General features: G+C 44.6%; 1 protein-coding gene across 8 annotated transcripts in view; it reads left to right on the top strand.

The window, feature by feature from the left end:
- Positions 1 to 15,171, top strand: part of ABCC8 (ATP binding cassette subfamily C member 8) — a 135,926-nt gene that overhangs the window by 61,290 nt on the left and 59,465 nt on the right. For 5 of the 8 annotated variants that reach the window (XM_037899708.2, XM_043549161.1, XM_043549164.1 and 2 more), the window contains 4 exons: positions 7,657 to 7,762; positions 7,996 to 8,106; positions 10,250 to 10,325; positions 10,414 to 10,519. In XM_037899708.2, coding sequence (XP_037755636.2) covers positions 7,657 to 7,762; positions 7,996 to 8,106; positions 10,250 to 10,325; positions 10,414 to 10,519 — 399 coding nt within the window. The remainder of the gene's footprint in view (positions 1 to 7,656; positions 7,763 to 7,995; positions 8,107 to 10,249; positions 10,326 to 10,413; positions 10,520 to 15,171) is intronic. The other 3 variants (XM_043549160.1, XM_043549162.1, XM_043549159.1) reach the window with 2 other exon arrangements.

Below are 15,171 nucleotides of genomic sequence, written 5' to 3' on the forward strand. Positions count from 1 at the left end.
AGTGATAGCAGAATTAAAACTTCAGCCTTTAACAAGCCAAACTCCCACTCATTTCAGTGGTGGTTTTGTCTGATCAAGTACTGCAGGATTGAATTAAATGATTCTTTGCACTTATCCTCTACAAAGTGCTTTATAAACATTAATTCATGTTTTCTACCTCTTTGTGACATTACATATAGTTCTCTAAGGCCTTAACAAAGCAATGGGCCAGATCCTGTCTCATGCTTAATTCTATTTGTGCTATTCTAATAGTGCAAAGGGGATTTAAACAGAGAGCTGAGGATTCCTCCAGTGTGGCAAAATCATCCAGCAATGTAGCCAGATCTATGCACACCCTCCTTCCAAGTGTATAAGGGCAGTGGCTGGAATAGAGTTCTCTCCTGCAATTCCCAGCTGGTGTAGTAGCCCACAGGGGACTACTACAGGTTGGCGAGCTGGGCTGGTGGCCTGCATTGGATCCATCTCCGGATCATGGAGATTCCAATGGCCTTTACAGCACCCCACCCTGTCAGCTGCATCAAGCACTTGGGCACAACTAATGATTCCGCTGTAGAACTTTTCACAATTTGTAAACAGTTAGTGGCATGATTGCCTCGTGACAAGGTTTCTGTTCATGGACAAATGTTTCGAACAGAATTAGGCATAGAATTTAAGGCCAGAAGGGACCACCAGATCATCTAGTCTGACCTCCTGTCCATCACAAGCCACCAAAACCTGTGCGCTAAACTGAACACACATGAAATTAGACCAAAGTATTACAGCCCTTAGGAGACTCCACTTTTATGTGCTACAGGCAGAGAATAGGAGGAACTGAGGTTTACCAGTGCTTGAGGCACCTGCCTACAATGGCAGGAATTGATTAAGTAAGATTAAGACCCAGATAGCCATGTGTCACTCTTGTTAGCAGTGCCCTTGGCTACTATTTGATTGCCTTCTTGCTACCAAGTTATTGCCCTGTTTGGAATGTAGACAGGACAGGCTCAGACTACATAACCACACTGTCATGTCCTCCTTCCTCCCTGCTGTCGGTGTGGTAAGAAAATGAGTCCATTGTTCTGTTACTTGTGGAAACACAGCTGCTGAGTGCACACAAATCAATTGTTTGCTGTAATTGTGCCCTTCTGTTTCATCTTTCTACTAATAAACGTCTTATCAATAAGGTCAGATAAAGGTAACCTAACCTGATAGTGTATATTTGGCTTTCTTCAGTCTCTGGGACAACCTGAACTGGCCTCTAAACAAACACCTGTGGTTTGTTAAATAGCCAGCAACTGAAAAAAAAACTGTCTGATTCAGTGAAGCAAAATATGTTCCAGGAGTGGGACCAGCCCAGGAGGAACACAAACTGGGACAACATTGCAGTGATGTTGGCTCTTCACACTTCCATTTCACAGCTCCAGGCAGGTTAACATTGGCCAGAATATTTAATACAGGATGATCTGCAGGATAATGTATCCTCTCTCATAACCTTGACAGCTTTTTTGATTCTTCAGCTAATGTCCGAATTAAAAGCATCATAGTGGATTTCACTGACACAGTCAAAACAAATGTCAGTTAAATTCATGTTGGGCCCAGTCCAGCTTCAAGGCTTTTGTACCATATGGGATCCATAAACCTCACAGGGCAAGTATGATTTAGAAAGGGAGGCTGTTTATGATTCAGAAAGGCAATTACCCCCTAGTGGCAGAAAGGCCACTAACAAGGTGAGGACTTCAGAAGTGTCTATTTAAAAAGCAGTTTTAATCCGCAGGGTGTTTGGTATAAAAATAAAACCAAGCAGCTGACTGGTGTACTGCTAAAAGGTGGAGAGAAGACATAAAAAGTGAAGGGCACAACTATGCAACTTTTCCTCACTGGGGGTGTATAGGAGCAACTGTGGTATTTGGTATCTGAGTGGGATTCATATGAAACCACGTGTGCAATTAGCTCTGCAAATATCCACCATTGCCTAATCCAGCTGTCCAATCTGATGGTTAAAAATAAGATCCCTAGCGGAGATATCCGAAATCCAGAAATTATAGCTTCAGTTTGTAAAACTGCTGTGTCAGCCACAACACTGTAACACATATACATTTAGTACTTAAAAGCATATAACCGCGTCACGCTACGGGAAGCAAGCCATCATCGTTCTTCACAGGATTAAGTGACCGTATATGATGGTATGTGCAGCTGCAGCAGCAGTTGGAGGAGAAGGAGAATAAGCCTATGGTTAGAAATCATCTTAGCAGTTAGAAGACTTGTCTCATGTTCTGAGGTAACACTGTTGACATTCAAAGTACCTCCCTCTTGATGCAAAATCTAAGAAGGATCAGAGAGGGCAAAACATAGGCTCAGAAGGTACAATTGTGACATGGCTTTACATGGGTATATATAGAAGAAAAACATGCTTGCAGCCTCTCACCCTTCGTTCCCAGTGCAGCTGCACAAGGGCCTGTCCTATCTGCAGTCCCTGTCCATGGACGAGCATGGGAACTGCACATCTCCAGAGACACACAGCACTCCAGAGGGACCATGCTCCTCACTCTTTCCTCTGCATCAGTCTGCAGAGCAGGCTAACCTCCCTGAGGAAGCAGGCAGCATTATTCTAAAGGATGATGCAGCCCAGGTAGTCTGTGTACTCATGGGGTAGGCCTCATGGGTGGTGGGGTTGTCTCAGTCTCTCCCTGATTTTCCCAAGAAGGAGAATGGGCGTACAGCTCCACACCAGCCCCTACACAGGACAAGGGTTAAAACCACAGTTTGGCCCATCACAGTCAGTTAAAAAATCTCTACTAAAGCATTTAGTCCACCCCATTGAAAGGACAGGATTCTCCTCAGCATTGTTTTCTATTGCTTTGTTCAGTTTAGATATAAATATAGTCAGTGACAGGATGTTACCACCTCCTTCCTTGGTCTCATAGACCTCCGCATTGAGAACTGTTGTCCTGGTATCCATCATTACTCCTAGCTAAATCGCTTTGCCCCACACTAGATAATTAATTCCCGTCTTTGGTTTTTAAATTCTTCAGATGCTTGTTGCCACTAGACCAGATTCATTCCCTAGTCAAGCAAACTATTGCATCAGTCCCTTGGCCACAGGAAGGCTGCCCAAGGTCGACAGGTGGATTTGTGCTGGCACCAGGGCCCAGCAACCACCTCTGTATTGGGGAGCCCACAGGTGGCCTGTACCAATCCCAAAGCGGGCAGTGGTGGCCGTGCAGGGAATGTGTCCAAGGCAGCCACAGATGAACTGATTCAGAGCATCAACCTGCTACGTGGCGCTCCAGTGGAGTCTATAAAGGAAACTAAAGCTAACCTCCCAAGGAGGAACCTGCAGTGAGCGAGTGCAGTAGAAATACCACCTGCTATCCTCATCAAGGGCTCCCCTGCTGAGACTGGCACACCAAGGCATGGTTTGCACCCCACTATGCTAATATGGCACAGTCAGTGTAGCTCCACACATTTGCTCCCATTGAGCAGAGAGACATATTTAAATCAGTTATTTCAGTCCTCCTTCATAAATCGGTACCAGGGCTGGCCTTACCATGAGGCGAACTGAGGCGGCCTGAGTGGGGGGGGACCACTAGGACCCAGAGTGTAGAAAATTGTGTCTGCTGCTGGGGCATATGTATTCTCTCTTCTCTAGATGCACAGAGATGGTGGAGTGCTGTGCTGGAGGAAGGAGGGCACAAGAGACATAACAGGCAGGCAGGAGAAAAGGTGAGAGGAATAACAGAAAGCAGCAGGAGCTGCAGGGAGAGAGAGGAGGAGGAGCCTCTTATGTACCTCTCTGGCACCCCCAGGAACCTGGACTGATTAACACCAGCTTCTCACGGAGCTTCCTGTTTCTGCTGCTTCCCTGAACCCACTTGAGGAGAACAGGTAGTCAACTGAAGTAGTAGGAGCCAGTTAGGCCCTTAAGACGCTGATATCTTTCCTCACTCAGGCCCTGCTACCAGCCTGCTTATTTGTCCCCTTCACTTGAGTGTTGAGAGCCACTATAGCTGGCACAGAACAGCAGTCATGAGTGAAAGAAGAAAACGCCCCTCTGGGGCAGCATTCAGAAAAAGAAAGAAGGCAAAGGAAGCTTTTCTATCTAAGCAGGAAGGAACTCTCCTGAGAGATCTGTTCACGGTGAGCCTTCCGGCCCCAGTGAGAATGTGTGAGGAGATGCCTGATCTTCCAGTTACTTAGAGTGCAGGTGACCTGGCAGCTACTGCAGCATCCATATCTCCATCTCAAATGGATGTAACCATGCATATTCCTGAAGGAAAGTGTAGATCAGAGAAGAGTGTGGTGGAGGCGCAAGAAACAGCTGCTGCTGAGTTTAGTTCCTTAAGTCTAGATGATCCAGGACTGTGGACCCACTTGAGCAGTTGTCTGAGGGACTTCCTCGTACTGCATGGGCCACAGCAAGTGAAAAACTTCATGTTCCCCAAAGACAATGAAAATAGACATTTCTATCCAACACATTACTGGCGTGAAATCCCCAGTGGTGACAAAGTGGAGAGGCCATGGCTTATGTACTCAAAAACCCAGAATGCTGCATCCTGTTTTTGTTGCAGACTCTTCCAGTCTAATGTTCCAGCCACATTGGGTTCTACAGGAACAAAGGAATGGAAAAATCTGGCTAGAAATCTGGCATGCCATGAGAAGGCAGCAAATCACGAGAGAGCATTCCATAGATGGAAAGAGCTTTAGATGAGACTAAGGTTAAAGGCCACCATAGATGATCAGCATCAAGAGAAGATTGCATCAGAGTCTCTTTACTGGCAAAATGTTCTGAAAAGGCTCATTGCCATTGTGAGAATGCTTGCTACCCAAAACCTAGCACTGCGTGGCACTTCAGATCAGCTGTATGTGCCAAACAGTGGAAACTTCCTTAAAACTGTGGAGCTGATGGTTGAGTTCGATGCTATACTCCAGCATCTAAGAAGAGTCACCACCCAAGAAATGTACACACAACACTACCTTGGGAAAAACAATTGAAAATGAGATCATACGGTTACTGGCAACAAAAGTCAAACAGAAGATTGTGGCAGATCTGAAGTCAGCAAGATATTACTCTGTTATTCTGGACTGCACACCTGACATCAGCGATATGGAACAAATGACTTTAATGGTGTGTTTTGTAACAACAACAGAACCTAGTGAAAATGTCCCTGCAATGGTGACTGTCAGAGAGTATTATCTAGAATTTATTGACATTGATGATACTACAGGAGCTGGTATGACAAATGTGCTTCTTAAAAAGCTGGAAGATACGGGAATTGCAATAACTGACATGAGAGGTCAGGGCTACGATAATGGTGCCAACATGAGAGGAAAGAACAGAGGAGTGCAGACATGGATCCAAGAGTTAAACCCTCGAGCTTTTTTTGTCCCATGCAGTTCTCATTCATTGAACTTGGTGGTCAGTGATGCAGCATCAGCTTCTAGTGAGGCTGCTGAATTTTTTAATGTAATTCAAAACATCTGTATATTTTCTCTGCATCAATTCATCAATGGCAAATTTTGAAGCAACATCTGGGAACATCCTCTCTGACACTGAAACCACTGAGTGCCACACGATGGGAAAGTTGAGTGGAGGCAATAAAGCCTATCAAACACCAAATTGGGAAGATAGATGATGCTGTAGTTGCCATTATGGAGGATAATGCTATGACAGGAACTGTTTGTGGGAGAACAGGGGCAGAGGGAAATGGAATCACCAGAAACATACATAACTTCAAATTTCTGTGTGGCTTAGTGTTGTGGCATGACATACTGTTTGAAATAAATGTTGTAAGCAAGAGACTCCAAGGTGTTTGCCTCCATATATCTGGAGCAATGGAACAACTGGACAAAGCAAAGTCATACCTACAGTCTTCAAGAATACAAGTCACCGAAGAAGAAGGCGTTTTGATTACAAGGCACTGGATAATCCCATAAGAGACTCCAAACAACAATTCAAAGTTGAATTCTTTAACCAGGTGCTAGATTGTGCAATACAGTCAGTTGAAGAACGTTTCATGCAGCTCAAAGAACACAGCAGTATGTTTGGGATGTTGTATGATATTCCAAAGCTCCTCACTATACCTGAAGAACACCTACACCAGCAATGCAGGGCACTAGAGACAGTGTTGACACATGATGACATGCGCGATATTGATGCGAGTGATTTAGGTGATGAACTGAAAGCCCTTTCAAGATACATTTCAGCAGGATCAACTCCAAAGGCTGTTCTGGAATATATGTGCACAAATAAGATGACCACTCTCTTTCCAAATGCTTTTGTTGCTCTGTGCGTACTTCTAACGCTTCCTGTAGCAGTTGCCAGTGGAGAACACAGCTTCTTCAAGCTGAAGTTAATAAAAACACATCTACGCTCCACAATGACACAGGAGAGGCTGCTCGGCCTTGCAACCATCTCAATAGACCATGAGCTGGCCCAGACTGTGGACCTTTAGCAGGAAGCAGTTCAAATCTTTGCAAACAAGAAGACACAGAAAGCACCACTTTGATTATTGAAACAGATTAAAAATGCCAGTGTTTACTATGCAGACAAGAAAAGTTACATTTGCTGTTCAGGTGTTTGAAAGTTAAGTGTTACTTAAAATTTTTGAACACGGCATTTTAAGTTGTTAGTTCTCCTTTATTGGGGTAGGTAGCAGAGCAGTACCATGAGAGGAGTAGAACAGGAAGAAGGCAGAATTGAGACCTTTCAAAGTTTTGGCCCAAGCGAGGGGGTATGGGGGCATCATTTGAGCTCCCCGCCTCAGGTGGCAAAATGATGTGGACCAGCTGTGATCGGTACCTCCAGCACCTCCTCATTTTGGTTGCTGCTATTTGAACTCCTTCCCTTTTGTCACAGTCTTTTTGGTATTGAGTTGTTCAGGATTTAACCCATTATTCTAGTACTGCAGAATGGATTTGCCTATTGTCTTAGCAGTTTACATGGATGGACATTGTAAAGCATGTGCAGGCACACAGGAGAGTCAACATCATGGGCTGTGATAGGATAAAGATATTTAGCCTCCTAACAAACTAAATGTTAAATATTCAAGGAGTATTTTGTTCATTCTTCTTTAATGCTGGTCTCCAGGATTCTTTTTACAATTGTATTTGTTAGGCTGGTCTGCCTCTGTAAACACACTGGGACAGATTCATCCTTAGTGCCATAGTGGGCTAAATTCATCTCTGAAGCTGACACAATAGATGAATTTGGGCCATTGGAAGTAAAACAGACTCTCTCGAGGTCCTAATTCTTGTCAGTTTGCTCAGGACTAATTGTGTGGCACTTCATTAATTTAAGTGACCTATTAATGGTTTTGCTTTAGCGTGTGGCATCAAAAATGAGCTGTGATTAAGTTTAATCTCTGTCTCATTGTTTAAACTAAAGAAATATTTTGTCCTAATTTCTCCTTCCTAGACACTGACGGTGTGAGTAGAAGAAGGACCCAAGAAGTATCTAAAATAATCATTACGAAGTCATTGATTGTGATAGAGAACACTGCACAGTTTTTAAATTTCACTGCAGAAACATCCCTTACTGCATATTTTTATAGAGAACAAATGTATAAGCCACCCAGTAAACTGAATAGCTGGGGCACTGCAGTGGGTATCCTCTAATGAACATTGCACTGATCAAACATTTTGCATTCTACATTCTGCCCAATCCCTTTTCTCTGCTTTCAGTGTGCAGAAACTGAGTGAATTTTTATCAAGTGAAGAAATTGGAGAAGAGCATGATAAATGTTCAGAGTCAAGAAATGCAGACAACCACAGCAAATACCAGGTGGTTGTAAGTAGTAATGTTGAGTTGTACACTGTGTGGGTGGACTGATTTACTCCCCTTGCTAATTCCTGGCAGATCACTCCAATAATCTTGTCCACTTCCTACTAATTAATGGCTGTATTTGCAAAAATCCATCTTAATATCCTGTTTCCTGTAGATCATAGCATGAGTGTTTTGAAGACACTCTCCTGGTCTCATCACCGTTCACCATGTATTTCTGTCTTCCTGATCTTGCACAGCCCCTCAGAGTTGTTAACCGTAAGAGGCCTGCGAGAGAAGACTGGAACAATTACAGCTCTCACATGAGAAGACCTGTTAACATCACAGAAGGAGATGATTTTTGTGTAAAGGTGATATTAAGGTCATTCTTTCTAATAATGCTGTTACTAAATTTGACTAATAATCATTCTCAAACTCTTACAAGTTCAAAAATTATTGGATAATCTAGAGCTGCCAGACACCTAATTCCACTTAAAGAAACCAAAAGCAAAGAGTAATTTTTATCCCCACTGTTTCCTAAAGAAGCTGTTGCCATCCATTGTGCTTCAAGTAGAGAACAGATTGCTGAATCGATTTTCAATTTATTGCTTTTGAATAGTTGTGTGTATGTCCTCCTTAAAACTCCTTCAGCCCTTCTACATTTCATGTGTTTTTGAACAATTAGCCCTGACTTCAAAACAAAAACCTCCAGCTTCTCCAAAGAAAGGATTGGAAGCCCTCAATCCACTTTAAAGATGGATGTGTCTGACTTGCTATAGAACTGTCTGGCAGTAACAAATGTTGATACCTGTTATAATGATGGAGTTATTTATTTAGCCTGTCTGCGACAGCATATGCATCCCTGACACAACAAAATGAGTGATATCTGTGCCAGTTCATTTACTACTAAAGGGACTAAGTAGGACAACTGGTTAGTGCATTAGCTTTTACACTCGGAAGAATCCAGTACATATCCTGACTCTAATAAGAGGTGAAATGGGATTACTGTTCTGATTTTTGAGTCCTTGAGCCCTTCTAGCATGGGGCAGACTGCCAGGAAGATAGGCTCCTTCTCAGAGATCAACTCTTTCTGGGGAAAAGAACATCAGGCAGCGCTGAGACAAGAGAGAGAATTTTGCAGCCCCCAGGACACTGGAACGGTAGTGATATAGCCAGAGACTATGGATGCAGGATTTGACTGCAAATAGGGTAGAAAAAAAAATTGATCAAGGGCCAGCTGCCAGCAACTCTAATCTTTGGCTCCCTCAGCTGTCACCATTCTCACAAGGTGACCCAGGACTGCTCCCCAGCCCCTGATGTTCCTGGCTTCTCTTTCGTCCCAGGCAGTTCCTTGCTGTTCCTTTCCCCGGGGAGTCTCTTTTTCAAGTGAGGATTCCTTGGCTGCTGCCTTTCTTCTAGAGAGACAGGGAAGGACCCCAAAGCCTTTCTCTCATTTTTTCCTGGTGGCTCCCCAAGGTAACAAATGTCACTTTTCCCCTGTGGAAGTTGCAAGCCAACACAAAAAGATGCCCCATTCTACCTCTTTCCCAGGTCCAAATATGCTGGGCCAGACTCTGAGCTCTTACATCGCTGCAAACCTGTTGGCTTCTTTGGTGGAGTCATTCCTGCTTCGCACTCAGTAAGAGAGGACAATCAGCCCAATTTATCTACCGTGCTGGAAAATTGCTCCCCAAGTCCCCATTTATCAGAGTGTCGCAGGAAAGCTTCACTCCAGTTAAAGCCCTGGAGCACTACTCTACAGTAATTTTTAAAAGGAGTGAAGAAAGGATCAGATAAATCCGGGTGAGGGAAAAAGTTACCTCAAAACCTGGCAGAGAATCATACATAAGAAACACAAAAGAAAATAACGTAAGAGTGACTATTGGCAGCAATATTTAATTTCTGCTTCAGAAGATGTATTATGTGGAAAATTCTGTAAGCCTATTATACGTGGGACTCTGACTGTAGTTATGTAAAAGAGTGACATTCTGGGGTCTACAGAAAGCAGCCAAGGCCCCTGAACATTTAAGTGATACATAGACCTTGTGCTTGCTCTCTGCACAGGGATGAATGTCACCCATGTTTTGCATGCTGATATAATCCTAACACTTAAGATGTGGCAAACCCACAAGGTAAGCTGCAGAATTTGTAGTAGAATTACATGAAGGCTGACACCTGCACATAAAGAGCGGGTTAAATTGTTTTAATTTTCAGAATTTCATCAGAATTGTTTCACACAATAATTCAAAAACTTTTCACAAAAGCTTTTCACCATTTTTCAACCAGCTCTCGCAGTCACATGGGTGCAGAGTATCAGACACAGAAAAAGAGGCCCTTTTTTGAAAATCAGGCACTGAAAGCCTCAGCTTCTCTTCTTTGAGCAGAGGCAACCTCTGGTCCCATGTCCAATGTAAGGATGACAACAGATGTTTCTCTCATACGCCAAAAATAAACAGGTGTGTCCTGACGGTGGGGTTGTTTTTCCATTTTTCATTTCTCAACATATTGCTATAGATCACAAATGGATTTTTCACCTGGACACCAGAAGGATCTGCAGCATTGTCCAACATTGATATCCGAATCCCTCAAGGTAAAAAACCACAGCAGATGTATAGAATAACACATGTTCAGCAAATGTCTAGTAATCAGAACCTCAAATATGCTTCCCACTCTCCCAGGTCAGTTAACAATGATCGTAGGACAGGTGGGCTGTGGTAAGTCTTCACTCTTGCTTGCGACACTTGGGGAGATGCAGAAGACTTCCGGGAACGTATTCTGGAACAGGTAACTTTATTTAAAGATTTCATGTTTGTGCTGAACGGTAATAGGTCAGAAAAGGGCCAGATTCTACCCTCAGAGCCACGTACACAGCTCTTGTGAATTCCGTGCGTGTTGTGGACATGTATCCAAGGGGAGAAGTTAGTCCTAAAGGTCACCATGTCTCATCCGTAGTCTCGCATCCTAGGTATTGGATAAATCACAATGTGCTCAGGATACTTCCCAGATACACCTGGCCTGCTTTGTGGGCCATGCTGGGGGAGCATAGTCTTGTCCATATGCCATTCTCAAGGAGATACAGAAGAAGTTGTTCCTGTGCTCCCACAAGGGCAGGCTGTTATTATGTCTGGCTTTTGTATGGGCAATGGAGAGAGAAAGCAACTGCACCCCAAAACTTGAATAAGGGATAGTCAGTCTGGTCTTTTAAATATCAAGTCAAATTTCAATTAATGTACTGTATATTATGCTTTTATAAGATTTTCAGTAACATCCCACCATCTCTGTTCATGATCAGAGATAAATGTGTGTGAATGTTTTTCATCTTGGGCTTATTGCAAGAATAGATTTTTTTTTTTTTTTTTTTTTTTTTCTTCAGTTTTACTAGGCACTGTGTCCTAAAACTCTTTAATGTACAATTGCTTGCATGAAGTCTATGGACAAGTTGCAGAGGAATCTAGCAGATATTAATACTTTTTCTTCCAGCTGACTGGGAATTAAGGAACAACCATGCAGTTATAGGACACTCTGATTGGCTAATAATGATTCTCAGCCAATCAATGAACAGGGATTTTACATACTGCACTGTTTCAGAGAAGTAACTTCACCCTCAGCCAATCAGAGTGATATTTTTTTTCATAATTGATGATACCTAGCTCAAAGTGCTTTACAAAGGAGGTCAATATCATTATCCCCATTTTACAGGCTGGGAAACTGAGGCACTGATAGGTGATGTGGATTGCTCAAGGTCACCCAGCAGGATGTTGGCAGAGCCAAGAATAGAAAGCAGGTCTCCGGAGTTTTAGTCCAGTGCTCTGTCTATTAGGCCACACAGCTTTGGAGAGAAACCAGAGTATAACCACAAGAAAGTTATGCATCAGCAGCTGTACACTGAACAGAGCTTCACTCTGTTTAGCTGAAATAACTCCAGTAAAACTGTAAATATTTTATTTAAAAATATCATTAAAAATGTTGTTTTCACTGCAGATTCTAAACTAAAGCAGACGAAATTATGAGTCTTATCAGACTGTTTATAAATAGTACTGGCTTGTTGACCAAGTATGTGCTCAATAACAGTGTAAAGGTCATGACTGGTTTCAATTTCTTTTATCCCAGTGTGCCAAAGTATGACAGGTTCAAATCCAGCAGTTATCACATTTGCTTTGCTATCTGTCACATATGTATACAGGAGCTTCCAACTGAAACAACCTTAGCACAGCTCCTACTGACTTCCCAAGGGCGAGATTCTTTTCTCGTCTTTCAGAACCACCATCTGTAGAACATTCTGCAGGGGTCCCAGTTTGAGTGTTGGCTTCAGTTGTATATAAATTGTGCACACCTGCAGTACAGCTACCAGATGGGAGCTGCACTGATTTGATAAGACCGCCCTAGTTTCTGGCCAGGCAGATTCTAAGGGGATGTCTACACTGGCAGAGTTACAGCGCCAGCAGTTACAGCACCGCTCAGAGAGCACTGAAGGAAAACTGCTGTTGTGTGTTCACACTTGCGGCACTTCAAGCGGTATTCGGAGCAGTGCACTCTGGGCAGCTATCCCACAGAGAAGCTCTTCACCTTTTGCCACTAAGAGTTGTGGGAAGGTGGAGGGAGGTCGCAGGGCATCCTAAGTCCTGTCCCAATGCCCCATGATGCATTGCTTCACATCCCAGCAATCCCTGTGCTTCCGTCCACATTTGGCGCCATCTTTCAACGGTTTGTGTACTGCTCGCTTTGCCTCTTCGGTCTGCAGGAATGGATCCCGAACTGTTGACCAGTATGCTACTCACTCTGACTAACATGTCACGAGTGGCAGTGGAGTTATTCCTTAAACGACAAAGGCAAGAGGAGTGCAACATTGATCTCACCACGCGTAGTAGCTACGACATGAGAATGCTTGTGGCATTCATGGAGGTGTTGACCACAGTGGGCTCGGGAAACAAGCACTGAGTGGTGGGATCACATCGTCATGCGGGTCTGGGATGATGAGCAGTGACTGCAGAACTTTCAGATGAGGAAAGCCACATTCATGAGACTGTGTGGTGAGCTCTCCCCAGCCCTGCGGCACAAGGACACGAGAATGAGAGCTGCCCTGTCACTGGAGGAGTGCGTGGTGATTGCACTGTGGAAGCTGGCTACTCCAGACTGCTATCGATCGGTTGCTAACCAGTTCAGAGTGGGAAAGTCGACCATTGGACTTGTGTTGATGGAAGTGTGCAGGGCCATTAATCGCATACTGCTCCAAAAGACTGAGACTTTGGGCAACATGCGTGACATTGTGAATGGCTTTGCAAAAATGGGCTTCCCTAACTGCAGAGAGGTGATAGATGGCACGCATATTCCAATTCTGGCACCAGACCACCTAGCTACCGAGTACATTAGTCAGAAGGAGTATTTCTCTATGGTTCTCCAGGTGCTTGTGGATCACCGTGGGCATTTCACGGACATTAACGCAGGCTGGTCCAGAAAGGTGCATGACACATGCATCTTTCGGAAGTGTGGCCTGTTCAGGAAGCTGCAGGCAGGGGCTTTCTTTCCGGACCAGAAGATCATTGTAGGGGAAGTCAAAATGCCCATTGTGATCCTCGGAAACCCCACCTACCCCTTAATGCTGTGGCTTATGAAGGCATACATGGGGCACCTTGACAGCAGCATGGAGTGGTTCAACAACAGGCTGAGCCAGTGCAGAATGACTGTTCAGTGTGCTTTTGGCCATTTAAAGGCCCACTGGTGCTGCCTCTATGGGAAGCTGGACCTGGCTGATGACAATATTCCAGTGCTTATGGCCGCATGCTGTACGCTCCAAAATATTTGTGAAGGGACGGGTGAAAGCTTCACTCAAGGCTGGACCGCTGAGGCTCAGTGCCTGGAGGCTGAATTTGAACAGCCAGAGACCAGGCTATTAGAGGGGTGCAGCACCAGGCCATAAGGATCAGGGATGCCTTGAGGCAGCAATTTGAAGCTGAAAGCCACTAATATTTGTTGCTATGCTCAGGAGTGCAGTGCTTGTAGTGCTAGGAGGTGATTGTGATTGGTGCAGACGATGCACTATGAAGGTTTAAGATAATTGTCTGTTGCTTTGCAGGGCTCTGTTTGCTTTCAATTAATAGAATGAAGATTGTTTTCAAATCAACACAATTCTTTTATTAAAAAACAAATGGAGGAAAGAGACCAAAAAATAAAAATAAAAAAATCAGCACTGAGGATATCAATATGAGGGAAGGGAAGGTCCCAGGAGGAGGTGGGGTCCCGGGACAGTTAAAGATTTGTGTATGTTTAGGGATCATATCCAACCTTCTTCTCCTTTGGAGTACTTCAGCAGGGCCAAACTGCAGAGGGATGGGTGTTGAGTGCAGTGGTTAGTGAAGTCCACAGTGCTGGATTGTGACAGGGGAGGAGTGGAATGCAGTGGGTACAGACTGGAGCCAGGAGGTTGATAAGAGTGTGTTGGCAGTGTCTGGGGGGGGCGCATGGGAAAGAGTTTTGTGACAGCAGCTGCAGAGGAGGGCGGGCACGGAGCTGCTCGGTTCGCAGTGCTGGTATCTCCTGGAGCGTGTCAGCTTGGCACTCCATAAAGTGTAAGAGCCACTCCATAGCTTCATTCTGGCGTGCTGCGTTCACCTTTCGGTCCCTCTTCTTGCTGTCCCGTTCAGCTGGCTATAGCAAAGAGGGAGGCTGGGCTCCCAAGGTCATCTCCGTGAAGCCAAAATGCAACATTTTACAGAAGCAGTATTGTTTGCAACACACAAACCACTGATGCAGTGATTTAAAACAAAGACGCTATTCACATACCTGTCACTAACTGGCTGACCCCAGGCAAGCACACATGAACTACAAGCCCCCTAAAATGGTGAGTAGCTGCAGGGGCAGGGTAAATCAGTGTTCCTGGACCCTACTGTACACTGGGCACATGGCTCTTGGGGAGATCCAACACTGTAGGGGATGCCTGATAATCATAACTGTCCCCACATTTTCCACAGGCTGTGTTCATTATGGAAGATATCTCGCTGCTGAGGGTGAGCAGGGAATCAAGGGAGGGTCTTCTCCAAGACTGCAGCTTCTGCCCTGGCCCTTATGCGGTTCATCTGTGTGCAGCAATGGTCCCCACCCCAGTGATGGCACAGTGGTGCAGGAAAGTTACCATTAATGGGGCAAGAAACAAAGCAGCTCTGCCAAAGAACCTGCAGCAGTGGATTGCCCAGTATCTCCATGAGAGTTTCCTGGAGATCTCCGTGAAGTGAGGGAGTCAATCAACAGCCTGTTCCACCACTCAGACTAGGCATGTGGTGGTACGCGGATCAAACAAACACAAGCCTGCTTTCTGCAACCCTCCTGCCCCCAACAACTCGCTTCAGTGGTTCCCAAAATCAAAGCCACTTACCAGGGGCCTCCTCTCCTGTTTGCACTTTGCCAAGCTCCGACAGCTGTGACTGGCTAGCCTCCTCCAG

Source organism: Chelonia mydas, chromosome 6, assembly GCF_015237465.2.
Source record: "Chelonia mydas isolate rCheMyd1 chromosome 6, rCheMyd1.pri.v2, whole genome shotgun sequence".
Classification (NCBI taxonomy): Eukaryota; Metazoa; Chordata; order Testudines; family Cheloniidae; genus Chelonia; species Chelonia mydas.